Source organism: Zalophus californianus, chromosome 9, assembly GCF_009762305.2.
Source record: "Zalophus californianus isolate mZalCal1 chromosome 9, mZalCal1.pri.v2, whole genome shotgun sequence".
In the NCBI taxonomy this organism is placed as follows: domain Eukaryota; kingdom Metazoa; phylum Chordata; class Mammalia; order Carnivora; family Otariidae; genus Zalophus; species Zalophus californianus.
Genome location: NC_045603.1, coordinates 76611668 through 76635692, shown reverse-complemented (window position 1 = coordinate 76635692; position 24025 = coordinate 76611668). Strand labels below are relative to the sequence as shown.

Sequence of the window (24025 nt, the reverse complement as noted above, 5' to 3'; positions counted from 1 at the left end):
GTGTGAAAACTTGGGCCATAAGAATACTAGAAGAAATGAAAAGAAGTTGTGTATAATCCTGAAGATGGAAAATGGCTCAAAGCACAGAAATCAGAAATAAATATATCGAGGCACTTGATTTCAAAAATTAATATCTGCATGGGGTAGGGGGAAGTCAGAGATAAATGAAAAATGGAGGGAATTATTTTCAAATGGTATCACAAAGATCAAATTCCCTCCCATGAAATCAAATCAACAGAAAAAAAGGCAAAGGTTATGAAAAAGAAATATAAACAGACCTTAAGCTTTTAACAAGATGTTCACTCAAACACATGGTAAGAGTACAAATTCTAAGCCCCAGATTACCACTTTACACTTATCAGACTGGTAATGATCAAAAAGTACGTGGCTGGGAAGTGAGACACTGCTGTCCATTGATCTGGGAAGTGTAACTTGGCCAAGTTAGCAATATCTCTCAAGCTTACGCATAACTACATCCTTTGACCCAGCAATTCCACTTCAAGGACTTTGCTCTCCAGACATATTATTACCTGTGCAAATGACATGTAAAAGGCCACTCACTGGGCGCCTGGGTGGCTCAGTTGGTTAAGCGACTGCCTTCGGCTCAGGTCATGATCCTGGAGTCCCGGGATCGAGTCCCGCATCAGGCTCCCCGCTCGGCGGGGAGTCTGCTTCTCCCTCTGACCCTCTTCCCTCTCATGCTCTCTATCTCTCATTCTCTCTCTCAAATAAATAAATAAAATCTTTAAAAAAAAAAAAAAGGCCACTCACTATAGCAATGTTTGCGATCAGTATCGACCAAGATTCCATTTAACAAGGGACAGTTAAATTATATTCATTAATGAGGGACCAGTTGAATAAACTTGACATATTATATAAGGAATATTATGCAACTACTAAAAATATTTAACTTAAGTGACTAATATGGAAGGATCACCAAGAGACAATTCAAAAGTGGCAGATAAAAACTGTATGCTATCATTTTCGTAAAAGAAAAATACACACACTAATTTTTTTGCTTAGCTATTACAATAGAAAAAAAATCTCTGGAAGGATACAAAAACTTGTAGAGGACCTACCTCCAGAGAGAATTAGATCTGGGGAGCTGGGGAAGAAGGTGAATTTTCACTATCTTTTCACATCATTTGGATTTTTCAACATACGTTATACTAAATATTTTTTAAGTAAGCAAAAATTCAACTCCATCATGGGTTACATTTTTCATCTGAGTCTCCTATTTCAAGTTTGGGGCATATTCTCTAAATATTCAGCTTTAAAGTACTGTCTTAAATAATCAACATATTTTGCCACCAGTAGGCATGGACACCAAGAACAGTTGCCAGTTGTAAATAACTGATATGCTTATTTATCACTGCATATCCCTGAAAACCAGCCCTGGAAAGAGACATATGTGCATCAACATTATTTGGAAGGATATACAATAAATGTTAACAATGACTGTTAAAAAAAAATAGAAAAAAATAAAGTTCCATCTTAAAGTTCAAAGGATCCAAAAATCTCCCAGTTTAAAAATCTGTCAATATATTTAAAACCATTAAAGAAAAACTGCATATGCATAAGCATCTGGTTTAGATTTCTAGTTTTGTTCTGCATACATTGTATGTACATGTATTCATACACATGTGATTTTTCCTTTTAAGGAAAGATTCTTCTCAAAGTTTGCTTTTAATAAGTCAAAGTTCAAGATCACAGGACAGGCAGTCAGGAGACCAAGATTCCAGCCCTTGTTTTGCCTCTAATTATCTATGACCTTGGAAAAGCCACTTACTGAAGGCTTTCAGTTTTGGGGTTTTTTCATCTGTAGGTTAGGAAGCTGGATTTGATTAGTGCTTCTCAATTTTAAACCATGCCTCCTTTGACAATCACAGTAAGTTCACATGCTCTTTTACTTGAAATGAAAAATAAATTTAACATCAATAGTAAAAAAAATTAAAAGGAAAAGGTAAAATACTATTTTATTTTCAAACTGATCCTGCTGCTCATTTTACTACTGCCCATCCTCCACACACACATATTCTGGAAAACTGGACTAGGGGATTCTAAGGTCTCTCCAAATTTAAAATACAAGTTCTGCATATAAGGCGAAAGAATTATCCTTAAGTATACTTACTGTAATGTAATTTGGAACATCTCACTATTCTGAATGGCCCATACAGTTTTAACAAGGATACAAAAATAAAACAAAATAACGAATATGGAAGTAAAAATTCACATTCAGCCTTTTAGGTGAAGGAGGCCTGCCCAGGAAAAGAATATCAAACTGTTTTTAAGAATCTGGTAATCAGGGGCGCCTGGGTGGCTCAGTCAATTAAGCGGCCTTCAGCTCAGGTCATGACTCCAGCGTTCTGGGATCGAGCCCACATCGGGCTCCCTGCTAGGCAGGGAGCCTGCTTCTCCCTCTCCCTCTGCCTGCCTGCCGCTCCCCATGCTTGTGCTCGCTCTCTCTCTCACGATCTCTCTCTCTGTGTCAAATCAATAAATAAAAAGTCTTAAAAAAAAAAAAAGAATCTGGTAATCAGGGCATCTGGGTGGCTCAGTCATTAAGCAGCTGCCTTCGGCTCAGGTCATGACCTCAGCGTCCTGGGATCGAGCCCCACATTGGGCTCCCTGCTCGACAGGAAGCCTGTTTCTCCCTCTCCCACTCCCCCTGCTTGTGTTCCCTCTCTCGCTGTCTCTCTCTCTCTCTGTCAAATAAATAAATAAAATATTTTAAAATAAAAAAAAAAGAATCTGGTACTTTTCCATTGGTATGTGATAAACACAGGATAAATCAACAGCCACAGGGTTTAACAATACTATTTAAAGAACCGGCACCTGCTTCCTAAGTCACACTGTTCAAAACAGGAGCTGCCGCCATTGCCGAGCAAGTCAGCTTGAGCTCACAGAAGTAACGAACTTAAATCTGATTTAAGGAGAGGCTATGTAATGCTTGGGGAGGAGAGCAGAAGGTTTCGGGTGGAGATAAATGGATATATTATCAGAATAATCTGACTGCAAACCCAAAACTCTGTGGCTGTGAGCAAGTCTCTCAATACCACCTAAACTTGTTTTCCACTTCTGCAGAGGGACACTACCATTTACCTGCTCTAGTGATCACATAGTAACATTAGTAAAATTCTATCAGCTAATAGAGGGGAAAGCACTTAATAAGTGTCTGCACAAATTCTTATCCCAATATTCTTCTGGAATTCAGTTTAGGAATGATGTTTTAAGCTCTTCTTCCCTTCCATTCTCATGATGTTTCTTACATTTGAATTTGTTCCATTATTTAATATCTGCCACTGTGATTGAATGGCTCTCTCTCTCTACCGAGAAGACTAGACTGTGGGTTCCACAAGGCAGAGCTCATGTCTTATTCAACTTGATATTCCCCAACAACCTAGCCTAGAACATAGCAGATGTGATAAACTAAATTCAGTTTAATACAAAGGAATATACTATGTATCTTACAACAATATGTAATATTCCCCCTTCAATTATTTTAGTATGTTCCTTTAATATTTGAAGGTAATTTTTAAAATCTAGCAACATAACAAAATAGCAATTTTAAAGTCATGACCATTGATCATGTAAATTTCAGTTAATGTTATTACAATGACATAATAAAACATAAAGAAATCCCACCTCTTTATGATCTTCTACAACTGTCAAGATAGTATCAATAGTATGTAAAATTCCCATAGCCATTACTGTTTTGTCTTCAATTTCTTCATATTCATCACTTTGAAGAACTTTGCCAAATATCTCAGCCTATGAACATAACATACACATATTCAACAATCAGTACTGTTACAGCTATCCCTCGCTGTTGATACAAGTTAATAAAAAGGCAGGGGCACTCATCTAGATGTCAGCCTTGCTCAAACTTAAGTTATATACTTTGCCGAGTAAATCAATGACAGAAACTGTATGTTTAAAATATGGCCATTTTTTCCTTATCTAATCACTAGAGTGGAACATACATTAGTTACAACAATTAGATAGCTAAAACTTCTGGTTATCATTAAACAAATAAATTCAAAGTCTGGGAAAAAGTGAAATCTGCCAATAGTCAAATGAAAAATTTGGTAAAAGGTAGAAGACAAAGTCAAGAAATCACCCAGAAAATGAAACAAAAAAGACAGACATGGAAGACAGGAGAAAAAAGGTAGGAAAATTAAAGACTCGGTCCTGACCCAATATTTCATATCAGAACTATAGAACAGGGGGAAAAAATGGTAGGGAGAAATTAATCAAATAAGTAAGTAATCAAATAAGTAAGAAATTGCCCAAAACTGAGTTTCCAGATTCAAAGCTCAGAAAGTGAAAATTTAGAAGGCTCACATCAAAGCATATCATTATGAAATCCCAAAATACTACAGATGAAATGATCCCAATGTTATTAGATTTAAGTCCAACTGACCACAGAAATTAACAACTGTCAGAATTATTAGGGCAAACATTTTTATATTAACATTTCAAAGGCTTATAAAACTAAACTCCAAATTTTGGAATTTAATTTATTCAGATAAGTCAAGGCTTTTTATTTTTATCATTCAAGGATGAATTTACTTTCAAACTAACATAAAACTTTGCCCATTCTTACCAAATGTTGGGTCATATCAACAGCAATTGAGGCTACTTCTTGACTATATTCACATATCATCTTCTGGATAACATTAGTAACATCATCATTTTCTGTCTCTCTAACAATGTGCAACAGCTCCTGCATGATAGGCCTTACGTGTGGCTTCATATATTCCTTAGCTAATGCAATAAAACAAACAAAATCAGTAAAAATTTAGGCATTCACAAGTGGTGAAAGGAATTAACTTGGTCACACGGTAAAGTGACACAGAGTAATAGATTCTTGGCAGATACTTGCTCTATGGTAAATAAGACACAAAGCTGTACCAAAATAATCTTCACCAATATATCCACTTCCCTTTAAGTAATTGGGGCATCAACCTACACATGGGAAAGAACTGTCCTACCCAAAATTTCAAAAGCTTTCATTGAGAAATTCTAATTATACAAATGCTCTATCATCAGCATGATTTATAGGACATGTATATGACATCAAGATACAAGTATAAAAAAAATCATGTACATAAAAACTATGCCCAATATTGATGGTGCCCGTTCCCCACCACATATCCTGTACAGTATCCACTGAAACACTGTTGAATAGAAGTAAACTAGGTTCATGTTCTTCATAAAACTGAATTTACCTTCAAGGGTTAACCTGAACTTTAAACAATAATCTTCTAAACAAACAAATGATTTATCTGTGTTATCACTCACTAGAAATACCACTTGCTACTTTCACAACTAGTAGAATCATAGAATCCTAGAATTGAAAGGACTCCTGAGGCCACCTAGTCCAAGCCCGTGAATTTAAATATATGGCTATCTAACCCTTGACATATGGTGTGCCTTGCCCAAGTTGACACAGCAACCTAGTAGCACAATCAAAACTAGACACCAGGTCACTGGATTCCCAGTATACCCCAGTGCCCAATGATTACCAACTTATTTCCTAATCTAAAATTTTTCTGGAAACCAGAAAAGGGGAAGAATAAAATTCTATAAAATTCTGAGGGGACAAAGGCTCAGAAATCTAAACCCTGCACCTTAAGACACAGAGAATCATCCTTATTAGGGAAGGAAGTAAAGAAACTATTTGAGAAGACTATGTCAAAAATAAAAATAGAATAAACCTCCTAAAAGGTATTTTTGGCTTTACCTTGTGTCTGGTTAGAAATTAATGACTGGAGAGCAAGGGCAGCTTCAACTTTGACAGGCATCTCCTTATCTTCAATCAGGCTCTTCTTTGCCAATTCAACTGCATTTCTTAGATTGAGCTCATTATGAAACTTCAAAGAACTGAATGCATGAAGTACCCAACAGGACTATGTTAGAAAAAGAAATTAAGTATGGAACTATTAGGATTATGGCATTCTATAATAAAGTCACGCATAAAGGAACTTCTTACTAAGTAAAATATAGTTAACTCTACCAAGTACTGTTTGTTTTGGGAGGGTAGCATATTAGCCTTGGTTGCTAACTTCTGGATCTCCCATTTTTTTTATTTAAAAAGGCAGTATTGGGGGCACCTGGGTGGCTCAGTTGTTAGGCATCTGCTTTCGGCTCGGGTTGTGATCCCAGAGTCCTGGGATCGAGCCCCACATTGGGCTCCCTGCTCAGCGGGAAGTCTGCTTCTCCCTCTCCCACTCCCTCTGCTTGTGTTCCCTCTCTCGCTGTGTCTCCCTCTGGCAAGTAAATAAATAAAATATTAAAAAAAAAAAAAGGCAGTTTTGTAACTTCTAAATTATCTATATGAATTTTTTCACAAGGAAAAGAAAATGGAACCAAATTAAGTGTCTCTGAAAAAAGAAATCCTGTTCAAGCTTAATGAATATTATGATTCATAACTAATTTGTTAGTTATATGTAAGAGCTACTACAAACCAATGTTTGACTTTCTTTTGCTGGCCTTCACAGCAAACAAATGAAACATTATTTTCCCTAACTAGCATCAGGATTTAGCAAGGTTCCTTTTTTTTTTTTTTTGCTCATATAAGGTATGAAGAATTTTTTTTTTTAAAGATTTTTTTATTTATTTATTTGCCAGAGAGAGACATAGCGAGAGGGAACACAAGCAGGAGGAATGGTAGAGGGAGAAGCAGGCTTCCCGCAGAGTAGGGAGCCCGATGCAGGGCTCGATCCCAGGATCCTGGGATCATGACCTGAGCTGAAGGCAGACGCTTAACGACTGAGCCACCCAGGCGCCCCTGAGGTATGAAGAATTTTAAACCTTCTAGAGGTTACCAAGTTTTAAACTACTAGACCACAGAATCATATTATTACTTTAATTCTCTATGTACATACAACACAATTACTGGTAATTTGAATCGCCAAAGACTTTTAGCAAGAGAGGTACAATTCATAGAGCCTGTCAAAGACAACAGCCTACCTATAAAAAACCTGTACGCCCTCTGCACCTCTAATCTGCATGTGCCCAAATACTTCCCCAGTGAACATTGCCTTCTGTTTATAAAATGCTTTTGTGTGTAAGACATTGTTAACATATGTTCTTCATAGCAAGACATTCTTTGTGTTGATGTAGTTATAAAGATAAATACTAGGCTCTTGAATTAATGTTCTATTTTTATTTCTCCATAAAAGATATTGATTTCAGAAGTAATATACACTTAGAACATGAATAAGTTTAAATGGATTATTATTTTCTCTATTTTTCTAAGGCATATATATCAACCTAATATACAATTTATACTAATCAAGTTTTTAGCCAAACTAGAATTTCATGCTGTTTTAGACACTGAAAATTAATCAGTTTACGAATTTACATTGTATTATTGCTGTAACATCATCCCTCTCCCTGCACGTGTTACAAATGCAGCAAGTAGGGCTAGGGTTAACATTTAAAGCAGCTGGAATTAAAATCCGTAAATCCCTTATTTACTAGTTTGTTTTTTATTAGCTTGGGGGACCATAAGGGACATTCTAATTGACTTCATTTTATCCCAATATGTGGTAAAAGGTCAATTTATCCAAAAACATTTAGTTCAATAATTATCTTACCAATTAAAATTTTTTTAAGTTTATTTTTTTTAATAATCTCTACACCAGCGTGGGTCTCAAACCCACAATCCCCACATGACCCCAACATCGAGTTGCATGCTTTTCTGACTGAGCTAGCCGGGCGCCCCTCAAATGAACACTTTAAGATACATAATGGAAAAAAAAAAAGATACATAATGGAAATATGGAAAACTTACTCTAGCTCGAAGATAGCCCAGGTTAGACAATAGTAACGGAAATACATGATTCTGCAGCAACAACTCCATTTGGTCCTTGAATAAACTCTTCTGTAAGGAAGCAGAAATGAAGTTTCAACTTAGCGATGCCTTGTTCATATATAAAAATCAAAACTAATAATTATGCTTAATATACTTCTATGTACAATTTTATAAAATTATTTGATCTACATATTGAATATTTTAAAACAAGACAGAAACAGTACCTTACATATAATTTGATACTGATTGATTTTTGTAGCAATAAATAACACTAGTCATTTTGTATCCTTTTCTCATATGGCAACAGTTTCACACTGAAAAACTGACAAAAGTGAAATTCTCTTTTTAATTAAAGAAACAGGTGACAGAAAAAAGGATGTTTACAGTCAACTCAACTATGCAGAAGCAGTCACGGGTTTTAAATTATTCACAACTTTCATATTCTCTCATTTGCCTGTGCTTAAGTAAATTATATTATGAGTAGCCTGACCTTCAATAAAATATCAGCCAGGGAACCAATCACATGCAGGGCTCCATCTTTCTTCCTTGGGTTAAAGTTCGGGTCTGTTAGGATTTGATAACAAAATGCCATCATTTTGGGCAACACCTAGAGAAACAGAAGAATCCATTTTAGTCTATGTGAGCTCTCACTCCCTTACTACTACAGTATTAAGTATGATACACAAATTTTCAAAAGTAAAGCCATTTTATTGTGTTTTACCAAGCAATTATAATTAAGAAAATAACGCTTTTCCCTAACTAGGACAGGAAAACATTCAAGTGACAGATTATAATGAGTAATATAATTTTTTAAATAGTAGGGGTATAACTAGTGTTTCAATTTTGGACTTAAAAAGAATAACTATATACCTCTTTTCTTTTCTTTGCAGCAGTATACAAGAGAGTCTGGGCTGCTGTGGTGGGAGAAGCATAATCTTCAAAAATATCTAGGATTTTAAAAGGTTAAACCACATTAGCAAAAATACAATTACTTATTATAGATTTTGAACCCAACTGACCACTATTCCTAAACAAAAAAATAAAACTGCCCATATACGACACTGGTTTACAGATAAAAAGGTGAAGGGTATATCATCAGTGCTCCCATGCACAACAATTATTTATCAAACTCTATATGTTGTCCTTTTAAACAATCATATTAAAGAGAACAATATATATTAGGCATATCTGTTTCACTGAGGACAAAAATTTATTTAGTGCTTACTATGTGCCAGGCACTGCTCAAGGCTCTGGAGATACAAAGAACAAACAAAAAGGGTTCTCAGGTGAGAGAAAGAAACAGATTATACACATACACACACATATACACATATGGAGTGCTAGTTTAAATATGGTGTCAGGGAAAGCCTCTTTAATTCTCTGTTGGGGTAACACTTAAGCAGAAATTGAATGAAGGAGGGAGAAAACTCTACACGGAAATCTAAAGAAAGCTCTCCAAACAAAGGAAACCACAAGTGTAAAAGCCTCGGGGGACTACGAGACCAGCGTTTGGCTCTGTCAACAGGTGATTCAGCAGGTGTTCAATGGATATTTATTGAATATACACCTATTTAAAACACACCACTGAACATCGTGAAAATTTTCACAAATTTCAGAACAGGCAGATATTGGAAAAGTATCTCATATGTCCATATTTAAATAGAAAAATAAAACCAAATCTAAGTCTGCCAAAATATAAAATACAAATGTAATAATACTAATAACTAACACGTATTGAGTGCCAGACACTATACTCATGAGATTACCTACTGTGCCCGGAACTTACTCTTTGGCAGGCACTATGCTAAGATTCTACAAGCATCTAATATTCTACTCTAAGCAGTTAAAGAAGTTAGTATACATGTATTAACCGACTTAGTCCTCCCAACACTATTAATACTGCTGATTTTATAGCTGAAAACAGTGCATCTCAGAGACTAAGTAACTTGCCCACAGTCACACAATGAGTAAGGGACCAAGACAGAATTGCACCCACACTGTCTTAATATCAAGAGCCTGCGCTCTCATAGTTTCTACCAAATCTAAAAACATTATTAATGTCAATGCATTTAGATTAAGAATACTTCATTCATACAAATAATTGTAAATGACAAAAATATAAAAAGAAAACTACATAATTGTGTAACTGTTCTTCCCTATAGTTATCCAAAAGTAAAATATACATATCAAATAGTAGGCACTATATCCTAGTCCACAAAAGAAAATGATTTTTTTCAAAAAAAGCACTTCAGTCTTGAATTATCCATATTCTCTTTTAATCAATAAAATGTAAATTCTGTCAATCAACACTCACAGCTCTTTATTATTATATTTCTAAAAACTGAGATACTATCCTATTTGACATAAAGAGTAAGTGAAATAATGGTAGCTTTCTGAACACTAAACAAATACTCTGGTCGTTACAAAAACACACAGGTATTATAGACAAACTAAACACTAAAAGAATACCTTGAAAATAGAAGAAAGACTGGCTAATCATTCCACTCCCAGGAAAACAAAGGCATTAGGAAGGGGAAATAATAAATCATACATATGTAAAATGATTTTCAAAAGGAAACAGTAGAACGGAGGGATAAGTCAGATGTGTAAATATCGTTTCTCGTCATTTGCTTCTCGGGTACTTTGTCTCTAAGAGAAGAGGCACTCCCTCGGTTACTGAATCAAATGATACCAAATACAAAGCACTGTAAAAGCAACATAACCCAATCATCTAGCATCTCTACCAGCAGGCTTAACTCAAGTAGCCAGAGACACCTGGCCCAACAAGGGAAAAGCACTGCGTTCTCACTATCTTCAACGTGCCTGGGGCAGTGTTAGTTTTATCGATTATTTATTCTAACGTTTATGGAAGGCAGACTAGAGCCAAGCACTAGTAGAGGAATGGAGAGGTAGAGCAGGGATGGAGAATGCAAAATAAAGCAAGTAAACAAGATAAAGTCCCTGCCCTCAAAAAGCACTAAGTTGCAGGAGAAAGAGGTACACAAGTAACATTCTGCTATGCGAAGTGCCTGAGTGTTCTAAGAAGCAATTAGTTTAAACCAAGGATAAAAGGGAATGAACTCAAGCAACCTACACAGTTCAGGAACTTCCAGAAAGATCCAAGTAAAAAGTTTCCTCCAGAGAACAGGGCCACACAGGGATATTCTCACTCTCTTGTGGAATACTTAGCCACTAAGATTAAGAGGCATACTAAATTGGGGTGTTCCCAAAATATGGAGAAATCCAAATAATCTCCCAGACGACGAACAACCCAATCTACAAATGGGTATCCCAAAAGGTACAGAAAGGGATGGTCCCTCCAGATCAGTATCACACAGAAAAAGTTGTAGACAGTTCCATGACTGCTTCAGCACCCCTAAGAGGGATGACCAAGATGGCTTTCCAACATCTACATGCTAAGGCCTCGAGTCCATTGGCTCAATAGAACATCAAACTCTCCTGAGTTTCAGAGTTTATCAGGCAACACAGAACTTTGGGAACTTAACAAAGTAATAAAATCGGCTTAAAAATATAAATTTAGCTATATTACTCTACATATCCAGGAACTGATGAGGAATAAAATCATCTTGATTACCAAATTTCATTCTTATGTACTCATATGGATCTTCTTGCCACAGCTCTTCATCCTCATCTTTATAACACATCACAGAAAAAATCACATCTTCAGAGATATTCTGAGAAAAAAACAAAACAAAATAACAAATGGCTATGCGCTATTCAAATTTGGGGACTATTAATAACGTATTTACTGACAGCCTTTATCATGTTAGTTTTCCAGACTGTTACATTAATCTTTGTGGTAAGCTTGCACTGGCTCAGGGGAAAACAGGAAAGCAAGAGCCTACGGGAGCAGGGGAGAAAGAGTTAAACTTAAGATTGCTTTTAAACAATAACTGATGAAAAGTATAGGGAAAGAGATGAATGGAAATGCTATTCTTTGAAGCAACAGTGGTGATTAATAAAGTTTTACTAACAAATCAATATTAAACACACCTTAATTCTTTAAGAAAGAAAAATAAATATCAAGCCAAGGTTATATTACTATTGTGTTTCTTATTGTGAACATTTTTATATTTCCATTTTGGCCCTAAATGTCAATGTACCAGCAATATTAAAATTTCTTTTCCTCTTCCATTTTCAAAAAAATTTCCTACTCTAGAAATGTAGATTTCAGGTGGGGAAAAAAAGAAATATCTAATAGCCTCTATGTACTCTGCTGCTAAAGCTCTACTAAGCCCGTTTGTGCTTTAAGAACTACATATGTAAAAATAGGATCATCTCTTCTCACTTATTCCAAATTAAATTCTAGGAGAAAAAAATTCAACTAAGGGACTGGACTTTTCTTATTCCTACCTTACAGAAATGTAAAAAAATAAGGCCAAAGGCATCAAGTAAAGAAAAAAAATCCACTCTTAATTTGTAACACAGTATATAAAATGAAATCGGTATCTTTATGAATTGCAAAGAAACTATCACTATTTGATCAAGGGGTTTAGACAAATACTATTAAGATGTCCACAGAAAACAATACAAAAAATATTACATTTATAAGACCAGTAATAAGGTAACACTAAACAAATTCTATCCTGAACACCAAAGGCAAAGTAAAAGAATTTATTTTCCTTTTTAGATATTATCATAGAGATTACAGAATTTAAGAATTCTTAGTTTGAGAGGGAAAAAAATTCAGTTCCTAGCATCTTTGAATTATCCAAAATTATCTACATGCAAATAAGAATTTATTTATTAATGGCCAATAATTTTTCATTCTCATTTGTTCTTTAAACGATGATGCTGAATTCTATCTTTAGGTAAACAAGTGATATAACAGAAAACTTCATATTTAATCCCCAAGAGAGATAAAAACCTTGTTAGTTCATACCTACAAAAGAAAGTGACCTTGTTTCATTTCCTGCAAAATAATACTACCTTAGTAGAGTCTTGGTGACTCTTTTCAAAATGCTATCACATAAAATACCAATTTGAGCCTAGCAACCTTTAGATAAGGACAGAAATATATTACCTGACTGAACAGAAGAGAAACTGAGGCTAAATGGGACTCCAAGTAAGACCAAGTGACTCCAGGTCTTACAACTCATTAAACTTGAAGGCCTCACTCTTCTCAAATATTTAAATTTCCAAGCCTGTCATATCAGATATAAGACTGCATGCATTTGAAATTATTCATGGAAACAAAAATATATTAAATATATAATATAGGATGAGTAACCTACTTTGTCTGGAGAACCTAGCTTAACCAGAGAAAAATCTCGGAGAGCTATTCCCTGACACTAACCTGTATGTGTGGCTTCATCTGCTTCCAGGTGACAGAATGAACAATCCCTTGATTAAGATAGTTGAATGCTTGCTGAAGAACACGGGGGGCTACATACTCTTTCTGTCTATATTGGTCTAAAATTTTTAGTAGTACCTACAGGAAAAAAAAGTTCAGGAGAACATAAATAATTTTAAGGTTAAGGGGAGGGGCATTTTAGATATGACATAAAACCCACAATCCATAGAGATTAAAAAAAAAAAAACCACAGATTCTGGGGGAAATCAACATTTTGTGAGAATACTCAATACTCAAGGTGCGCCTGGGTGGCTCAGTTGGTTAAGCGGCTGCCTTCAGCTCAAGTCATGATCCCAGGGTCCTGGATCGAGTTCCGCATCAGGCTCCCTGCTCGGAGGGGAGCCTGCTTCTCCCTCTCCCTCTGCCTGCCTCTCTGCCTACTTGTGCTATCTCTGTCAAATAAATAAATAAAATCTAAAAAAAAAAAAAAAAACAGAAAACTCAAGGACAGTTTTAATTATTAGTTAGGTTCATGTTATATTGAATTCAAGGGTGTCTCACTGTAGTTTCCAGCCATTTGTCCCACTTCTAACCTAGGGAACTACTCAGAGTAAGTCTATACTCTATTCCATGTAACTGAGCTCTTCAAATAAGTTAAGACTCCTATTAAAAGAAATAATAACAGACTTCACTAAGTGAAAACTGAAAACAACCACAAAGCAATAGACACCATAAACAGATTGTAATATTTGATAAAGTTGCATTTCAAATTGGAAGAGGAGTGGTAAGTTATCCAAAAAATAGTATCAGAACAACAAATCAGCTCTATGAAAATAAGAAGTAGGCTGCCTAACTCAACTCCATACCAAAATTAATTCCAGATGGGGAGCTATTTCAGCAAGGTCAACAAAAAAATGAAAGCACAGGATGTCTAGAAGAAAATATTAAAGGAGCGCCTGGGTGGCTCAGTCAGTTAAGCGTCTGCCTTCGGCTCGGGTCATGATCCCAGGGTCCCACATCAGGCTCCCTGCTTAGTGGGGAGCCTGCTTCTCCCTCTGCCCTTCCTCCTGCTATGTGCTCTCACTCTCTCTCTCTCTCTCTCTCTCTCTCTCAAATAAATAAGATCTTAAAAAAAGGGAGGGGCGGCTGCGCCTGGGTGGCTCAATCAGTTAAGCGTCTGCCTTTGGCTCAGGTCATGATCCTGGAGTCCCAGGATCGAGTCCCACATTGGGCTCCCTGCGCAGTGAGGAGTCTGCTTCTCCCTCTTAACCTCCCCCCTTCATGTGCTCTCCCTCTCTCTCAAATAAATAAAATCTTTAAAAATAAAGAAAATAGAAAATATCAAAGAATTTTATTTTGTAATCTCAGACCACAGATAGTCTTTGTAAACATAACACAAAACTGAAAAGTTATTTTTTAAGCCTTATTTAAAAAAAAAATATTTATGAGGAAGGAACCATGCCCAAAGCAGCTGTGACTGTCCCAAGGATCCTCCATCAGAGGTAGCACTACAACAAAGTCCAAATCTTCCAATTCCTGGTCCCAGAGCATGTCATTATAGCAAGCGTAAAACTGAACTGCTGAATAAATAAAGAGTTCTTTCAAAACATGTACAGAATTTATAAACTCAGAATGAATTCAGTTCAAGTTATGTAAAATTCAGGTTCGTCAAAGTTGTCAGAAGTCCCACCATCACTTAGATGCCCTTTCTGCGATGCAAGCTACAGGTGGATGCTATGGCACATGCTTCTTCCTAAGACAGCTATGGCTTCTACAAGGTGGAGGTGGTGGGAGAGGAAACAACAGTGAAGGGGAGAACAGTTTTTCATAAGAAAACAATTTTTAAATACTAGGAATATATACCTTAAGTGACCAAGGTACAAATAGTTTAGGACATGGATGAAAGGCCATGAAATCTGAAAGTGTACGTATGTACAACATACATATGTTTAGGTGGCCCTGGAAAAACTGGGCTGAGCACACTTCAAGAGGGCATCAACTTTAGGATGCTTACTGAGTGTAACAGCAGTGGAAACAGCAGAAGACAGAGCTGACCCACTTCCTGATTATCCTAGTTTCCATAGAGAATGCCTGAACAGATCATTTTATTCACTAATTTTCATTAGTTCATTAACAGATCATTATTCCATTTTTCCCTACAGACTGCCTTATGGGCCAACAAAATAATTTGTGAGAAAATTACAGCCATAGTTTCCTGAATTGTTGCAAGGTACTTTTTTAGAAATGATCATCCATAAAAGGAAGTATTCCATCTATGATGACAGCACTGAAGTATTTAACTTGATATCACTGACAATAAAGAAGACTAATATGCACAGATTTATAAAAATCTAGAAACACCCTCTATATCATTAATGGCTTTTATTTTTTTTTAAGATTTTATTTATTTATTCATGAGAGACAGAGAGAGAGAGAGAGAGGCAGAGGGAGAAGCAGGCCCCCAAGGAGCAGGGAGCCCGATGCGGGACTCGATCCCAGCACTCTGGGACCATGACCTGAGCCGAAGGCAGACGCCCAACCATCTGATGTTTGATTAATCTTTGCTTCCTCACTGTGGTCTTGATACAGCCAGTGCTGGAATAGTTATTAAACTTCATTTGTTGAAATATAAAGAAAAATGTGACTTAAATGGCAATACAGGTCAACCAATCTTCACACCCAAATGTCCTTTGTAGGTTTTAAATATTAATACCAACTTGGATTATTTCCCAAGAACTAATTTTCACTGTACAGAATGGTTCCCAAACTTCCCTAAAAATGTGTAAGTTCTCAGCTGAAGGTCTTAACTTCTGAGCTCCAACCCTCTTGACACAGATCAATTCATTACAAAAATCTTCTGATATAAAAGCTTAGAACAAAGAGGTGGGGATCACAGGAATAGAGAATAAGAAACCCATAAGAGGTCAGAGAGTTAACAGACGAACCCAATCTAAGTACTGGTCACTGTGACATCAGTATCAACAAGCTTAAAAGGTTTGAGTCTAGCATCTAGGAGTTTGGAAGGACACTTCTTGTGGAAGCTACCCTAGGACATTTGGTTCTAAAACTGATTGCACTGTATTAGATTCCCAGAGCTGCCATTTCATCCCCTATTAATATATAATGTATTAATATGTCCATAATCTACTTTTAAATGGATAGAAAGGACTTAACTTTCTTTTTTTTTTTAAGATTTTATTTATTTATTTGAGAGAGAGAGAGTGCAAGAGAGCACACAAGTGGGGGGAGAGGGGCAGAGAGAGAAAGAGAAGCAGTCTCCCTACTGAGCAGGGAGCCCGATACAGGGCTCAATATGGGGCTCAATCCGGGGACTCCAGGATCATGACCTGAGCCGAAGGCAGACGCTTAACTGCAACACCGAGGTGCCCCGACTTAACTACTTTCAATAATAAGCATTTCCATTTAAAAAGCATACGTTTATTACCTGCTGAATTCCCACTGCATAGGTTTTCAAAAAGAATTCAGAAAATTCAAAGTATTCTTTTGTGACATTTCCTGGGCTTCCATATCTTAAAATACAAAGAGAAAATGTTTAAATACTACAAATTTTTAAAACAAAGCATGCTCACTAGTTTAAATACAGTCCCTTGCTGAAAGATCTATTTGGGCAGAAAACTAACACTTTCCCCTTTTCCACAAGCCCCAAGATGAAATCATGACGAGCTTGTACTTAGATTCTGGGCCATACTTAAAATTTCAGACAGAGGCTTCCACCTACTTATGACTTTTTTTAATAAATGTTTCTGTAATTCAAATTGACTAACTTTCCTCTGGAGCTGAGTAGCCATGCAATTGTACAGCCTTCCTGTACAATTCCTACATATTTCCAATGAGCTAAACAATGTCATGTCTCCATTCTTTCCTCACAGAAGAACAGAAATCCAGAGAAGACTGTCCACATCATTATGATCTCAAAGCCAACGTACAGTTAAGCCTACCTTAAAACAGAAGGTGACTTTTTTTTTTTTTTGGCCCACTATGGCTTTTAAAGACAAATAATGATCTACTGTGGAGCATCAAGGGACCTATCCAGTTTTATGACATCCAATGCTGAGGTATTGATCATAAGATCGTAAATCTAATAAACAGAATTACCGTTCGAAGAGACGAGCTACAATATGCAGTGCCCATTTCTTACACTTCCACCAGACTAGTTCTGGTCTATCATCCTCATCAATCTGCAGAGTCTCCTAAGAGGACAGAAACACCCAGATTAAATTTCTGAATAAAAAGGTTTATGCAAACGACAAAGGCAGAATAAATCTTGTTATAGATTAAATAATACTAAATGTGAGTTTAGATTGCAAAAGCAAATTCTTACTTACAGATTGCTACGTAGGAATTAAATAAGCAAAGCAAATTTCAACTAACTAATGCTGTTGTTCACATTTATCTCCTAACTTCAAAAGGCCCAAATAATGGAAAACTAAATACAAAACACCATGTCCCTTGAGGAAACTCTGGGATAACAGAAAGGTTTTATATCTTGATCTGAATAATAGTAACATGGGTGTACGTTTGTCAAAATTCACTGATCTGTTCTCTAAGTTCTGTGCATTTTGTATATAAAGTAAACCTCAGTATAATTTGTCCCAATGTACGGATAAAAGAAAGAATACCGCACATTTGAAGACAAGCTTAAATTTAAAAATATGTACTTTAATTTAGTTATTTTGACTAATTATTGAGTTAATCTGGTAAGTGACATACAGCATCATTGTTATTACAGATAAAAATGAGACACCATCTTTCACCTACCAAACTGGCAAACTTAAGAACAAGTCCCTATTTATTAAAGTATAAGCCAGGGCAATGTTTCTAGAGAGCACTTTACAAGACTTGTCAAAGCCCTAAACACTTCTAGAAGTTTATCCAAAGAAAATAATCATGTATGTGCATAAATATTTAACTACATCCTTATAGTTACACTAATACCCTAAAGCCACCTAAATGTCCAGCAAATGAAACACTCCATAAAAACGACAGTTTAAAAACATTCATAATCATAAAAAATATTTATGAGATTTTGAGTGAAAATTTCAAAACAGGACCTAAATATTTTTATATTTAATATATAAATTTTTATAAATAAAATGTGGCCATATATAGACCCAGGGGGAAAAAAAGGCCAAAAGAATAAATACCAAGTTTTAAAAATGGTTTTTATCATCTTTAGTGAGATTATAGTTATTTTATTAATTTTGCTTATCTAAACTTTATAAAAATGAGTAGATATTACTATTTTTATTACAACAGTAATTTTTTTCCAAACAGCAAGCCAGGATAATCAATCAGTCTACCATAAATATCCCAAACACGAGTTTTCCCAATTTTTCTCAACAAGAAGCCCTTTCTTACAGGAGGAACCGTCCTGTCAATAATAGTTCGAAAGATCTCCATCCACGCAGTCATGGTTTGGTTATTCACTAGTTGAAGAGGCAATGCATACTGAAAACAGAAGAACATCATCATCAAACAATAATACCTCCCCTCCAAAAAAGCCAGCAATTTCATCTATATTCAAAGGTTCAAATATATGAAATGGCTAACATTTGACCATGAAAATAGTAATCTCATATGGCTTAACCTAAAATTTAACTTAAAATAGATCTATAAACATACGCAAATAAATTAAAATTTTGAAAATCCAGGGATATGTGAAATATGCATGCCATGAACTGTTTTCTCTGGGCTACTTGTTTAAATAAAAAAAACTTTAATACAGTAAAGTGTCATTTATTCAGCATGAGATTCTAGAGAAGTGATTTTTACCATTTACCCCTTTGTGTGTCAAGCTTTTCACTGTAACCACTTTTTCCCCAGCTTTATTGAGATACCATTGACATGTAACATTGTGTGAGCAGAAGATATGCAATGTGATAATCTGAAACACACACACACACACACACACACACGTATATACAGTGAAATGATTACTAAAATAAGGTCAACACCTCCTATAATTACCCTTTTTTTATAGTGAGAACTCATTTTAACCACTTTAATGAAAATCTTTACCTCATAAACATATTCTTCAGTTATTTTCTCTACACTGCAGCATCACACCACAACTACGGTTATCACTGTGGGTCTCCCCTGTTACACCATGAGTTCCACTCCTGTAAGACACAGTGCCTCTGCGTCCATTCATTTCAAAACCTGCTACATGCTAAGGACATAATGACAAGTAAGAGGCACAGTCTCTGTCCTCACAAAGCTTACACACTATGGGGAAAACACATATATGGACAAGGAATTACAATATGGTATGATATACAACACAGACAAAAACAGTACAATATTGTTAAAGGCACACATAAGGGGATCACCTCATCCAGGCTGGTGGTATCAGGCAAGGAATTACAATATGGTATGATATACAACACAGACAAAAACAGTACAATATTGTTAAAGGCACACATAAGGGGATCACCTCATCCAGGCTGGTGGTATCAGGGACATCTTTCTAGAAGTTACACACAAGCTGAGACCTGGAGAAAGAGCATGAATTGGCCAGCCATAAAGGACAAGAGTGCTCCAGACAGAACCTCAGAGGCTCAGAAAGAGAGAGGGTATGAGCTATTCATGGAGCTGAAGGAATTCCAGTACGGCCGGAGCATGAAGTAGACAGGGAAGAATGGTAAAGGATGAGATAGAGAGATGAGGGCTGTAGGCTGTGTTGAGAAGTTCCCAGTTTCAGTGCAATGGGGAGCTGCTGGGGCTTGAGATGGGGAGCAGAGGAGGGACAGATTCTGGGTTAGTGGGTGAGTGACGAGGAGTTCACTTCTGGACAAACTGAATTCTGAAGTATGTATGGAACATCTATGTGCCCTGCACACAATAAACATTTAAGAAATGCTACTTAGACAAAGTCAATTGTGTCCCGCTTTTTTTTTTTTAAAGATTTTATTTATTCATTTGAAACACAGAGATACAGAGAGAGAGAGAGCATGAGCAGGGGGAGAGGCCCTTCCCTCTCCCTGCTAACCTGAAAGGAAAAAAAAATTACCTCAGACCATCCTCTATTAAAAGTTTGAAAGATGAGGCGCCTGGGTGATACAGTCAGTTGAGCGTCTTACTCCTGGTTTCAACTCAGGTCTTGATCTCAGGGTGGTGAGGGTGGTGAGATCAAGCCTCGCATCGGACTCCATGCTGAGTGCAGAGCCTGCTTGAGATTCTCTCTCTCCCTCTCCCTCCTGCTCCTCCCCCCCCAACTCTCTCTCACTGTCTCCCTCTCTCTAAAATAAACAAATCTTTAAAAAAAAAAAGTTTAAAAGAGGAGTCTAAAAATATAAATCTTTATTGAAGTGAAATATTCTGAAACACTACAAAAGTACCTAAGGGACATGAAGCCGAGAACAAATCCAACGTCTTGGCTCTCTAGCTTGACAACACTAACCTCTCGCATGACTGATCTAATAAAAAAGCATGTAACAGAGGTCTGACTCATTCATCATCAAACACTTTACAGACTGACAACAATTATTCTTCCTCCACCCAGATCTAAATAATTTATCCAAATCTTTCAAGGATTACATTTTAAATACTTTTATATTTAAAACATTCCATCTCTATCCTCTTCTAATTATTGTTTAGACTCTCATATTAATATTCTTTATAGCTTTCAGATAAGAAAAAGGAAGTTTTTGGTTTTTTTTAAGATTTTACTTATTTTTCAACAGAGAGAGAAACAGCGAGAGAGGGAACACAAGCAGGGGGAGTGGGAGAGGGAGAAGCAGGCTTCCCGCGGAGCAGGGAGCCCGATGCGGGGCTCGACCCCAGGACCCTGGGATCATGACCTGAGCCGAAGGCAGACGCTTAACAACTGAGCCACCCAGGTGCCCAGAAAAAGGAAGTATTTTAAATGAAGGAAAGTAAGGCACTAAATCTTTGTTGGCTTAATAAATTGGGTCAAATTACAAAGAAACTCATCAGTATGATTTCCCAGTACAAGAGGAACCCTCTTCTTTTCCTTCCCCTTCTCCTATAATCCTAACTTATCAACAGGCAGAACGCTGCTGACAGATTAGTCAGGTAATCTCAGGCAGTTAATTACTCTGGTTCTCCTCATCCAGCACTTCAGACACTGGAGTGAAAGGCACAGTCAGTGAATCTCAGCTCTGCCACTAAGATAAATTTGGACAATAAAGTAGATTTCTGTGAGCCTGTTCTGCCATAGGATTTTTCCCCCCATAGGATTTTTTTTAAAGAAATACATGTGAGACTATATAATAATTTTTAACAATAACTTGCATATATTAAGCACTTTCCATATATCAGGCAGAAATACAAGGTCCCATATTTATCTTCTGCAACAGAAACTTACCTGAACAAGTGCATAAAAGATTTTCAGAATCTGCTTTTGTAGTAAAACAGAATAATGTGAGGAATCAGGAAGGAGCTGCATGATTTGTTGCTGAATACGAGGCAGAAATATTTGCATTGCTGCTATAAGAGGCTCTCTTTCCTCTGCTTTCTTATATCTACATGAGCAAAGACAAAAAGAGAAAAAAATAATTTCTCCCCCTACAGAAGAACTATAAATAATGAATGAAAAAATATTTTTTTAAACTAGATATAGCTAACGAAATAAAAACATTCCAAAAACAGTGGCTTACATTTTCTGTTTGGATTGTCAGAATAAACTTGAAAGAAACTCTGAAAGAGCACATCCCTCTTTTAGGCAGAGAAATCTAAAATCTTTCTAGAAAGGGTTAAATTGATTTCAAAGAATTCTAGACTAGTTTGCAAATTTCCTAAGTGATTTTTTCTACTACTTAAATTAATTTTCATCACACCACAATTCTTCCTATAAAACACAAGTTGATATGCTTGTTTAAATAGACATTCCTATCATATAACAAATAATGTAGGGAAAAAATTTCTTCTTATAATATGCTAAATTGAAATGTTAAAAATAGTTTGCAAACTTAGGTGCTCTTAGATTACTTCAATTGCTCCAAGTCTCAAGTATCTTCTAAAAACTCTACAGAGTCTGAACTAGTTTTTTAAAAGGAAAACTACAGGACTCTGCATGCATAAGGAGCAACCCTCCTAGAAACCAGAAAGCAATGCTATTAAATGTGACGCTCACCAGCCTCCTATCTCCCAAGCAACTTTCATGGAAAAGAACGTTGCTAGCAAGGAAACTTTAACATTTTCCATCCTGCATCCAAGGAGTTAAATGTTTGGTTTACTTAATAATGTGCTCACTTGAAGAACTTAAATATTAAGGTACCTCTACATGAGTTTCCAAGGAAAGCTGTTAATAAATGGGCCTCTGAAACTGGCAAATAAATTCAAGAAACACTGCATATCTTATCACTGCCTTAGAGATTAGCAACGTACTTTAGCAGATTAAAGGTTCTCTGAATAACTGTAGTAAATAAACATATTTGACTGTGCTTAACCCAATATTTCCCAAACTAACCTGATTTTGTAGAACACTAATACAGCAGACCTCTCTATGCAATTTAATTCTTTCTAAGTAACACAAGGCTGGTATCTTCAGCCAGTAGAAATCAACTTACTCATATGTCTTCACCAGTTGATACAGACATAATAAACTGCCAAGCCAGCTTCCACTGCCCTGTGATTGCAAGTAATAGTCTATCTTGTCGACTACTGCTGGCCAGTGACCAGGGAAATCATATTTAATGATGGCACGGAGACACATTGTTAACTGGACTCTGTAAGGTGGGGGGAAAAAAGTCCAAAATCTAAGTGGTTATAAATATCAGATTTCAAACACCTCTAATATTTACACAAAAGCACTCTAGCCTCTATTTACCTGTATTATATAGTTACATATCTCGGGCAGGGGAAAAAAAGAACAGTCCTATAAAGAAAAACCTCCTCAGTAGCTCCACTTACTGAAAATAAACAGAATGGGTAATTTCCTATAATGAATGAAAACTTTGAAACGGGATTATCCTAAATACAGCTTTGGAGGGAAAAAACAATTTAAAGATAAAAATTCATTTAAAATTTCTCCAAAAGAAAAAAGAATGAAGACACCACTGAGCTGCAAAATTTCCCACATTGTTACCTTTTGTATTTTAGTTATCATTTCCTAAGAGGGAAACAAAACAAAACAAAGTATTGTGTCATTTCAACTGGAAAAACTTAGCCTAAGAATAGTCAAAGTAGGTAAAACAGAGGCTGATATAACAGTGGGAAGCATCTCTGTGAGCTTGAGCCAACCATTATCAGTAAATAGCCAACACAGTATGTTGCTCCTATCAAAGTTTCCTAAGACAGTAATGTTTGTCTTTTAGAATAAGAAACAAGTATTAGCTGGCAATTCTTGAAGAGGAAAGCTAAGTTATTTGTAAAGAAATAAAGAAAAAAAGCAATAAGAAAGACCTAAAACAGAGAGACTTCTCTTTAATAAAACCACAAAGTTAATAAAAGATGTGATCTCATAACATTTATGTCAGTAACCATTTCCTCAATGGGATCCCTACTATAATTGGGATTGGGGAAAAAAAAAATGAGGAAAAAAATTTCTCTTCCACAAACTGTCAATATGTCCTTATATGGTTGTTTGCAAATGGTCAGAAAGTGAACCTGGCTAAATCAGGATTCCATAATGCCAAAAAAAAAAAAAAGTGTGTGTTCAGTTGGCTAATAACTTGCATTCGCTGAAATGAAACACACAAAATAATGCCTTTTCTTTCTGTTACCAAATCCATTTGGAAAAATTTCCTTGGCCATACTCTTAAATGAACTTTGAGAATAGTTCTTCAAGACTGATTACATTTAAGCCTTCAGGACATACAAGAAGCAACTGTCTCATGATAAAGATAAAAGTCTCCTCTTGTACCACCAGCAGTTGTTCCTGAACAATAAATCCGTCCTATCTGTGT

At 36.1% G+C, this 24025-nt stretch overlaps 1 protein-coding gene across 1 annotated transcript in view; it reads right to left on the bottom strand.

Annotated features, from left to right (window-relative positions):
- The window catches only part of IPO8 (importin 8), a 73777-nt gene that overhangs the window by 36106 nt on the left and 13646 nt on the right, over window positions 1–24025 (bottom strand). Inside the window, exons 4-16 of the mRNA XM_027594401.2 lie at window positions 22688–22846; window positions 21484–21640; window positions 18516–18605; window positions 17253–17347; window positions 16582–16666; window positions 13140–13274; window positions 11418–11517; window positions 8693–8769; window positions 8313–8429; window positions 7802–7891; window positions 5747–5912; window positions 4607–4767; window positions 3646–3771 (exon numbers count right to left, since the gene is read on the bottom strand). Of these exons, the coding sequence (XP_027450202.1) occupies window positions 3646–3771; window positions 4607–4767; window positions 5747–5912; window positions 7802–7891; window positions 8313–8429; window positions 8693–8769; window positions 11418–11517; window positions 13140–13274; window positions 16582–16666; window positions 17253–17347; window positions 18516–18605; window positions 21484–21640; window positions 22688–22846 (1558 nt within the window). The remainder of the gene's footprint in view (window positions 1–3645; window positions 3772–4606; window positions 4768–5746; window positions 5913–7801; window positions 7892–8312; window positions 8430–8692; window positions 8770–11417; window positions 11518–13139; window positions 13275–16581; window positions 16667–17252; window positions 17348–18515; window positions 18606–21483; window positions 21641–22687; window positions 22847–24025) is intronic.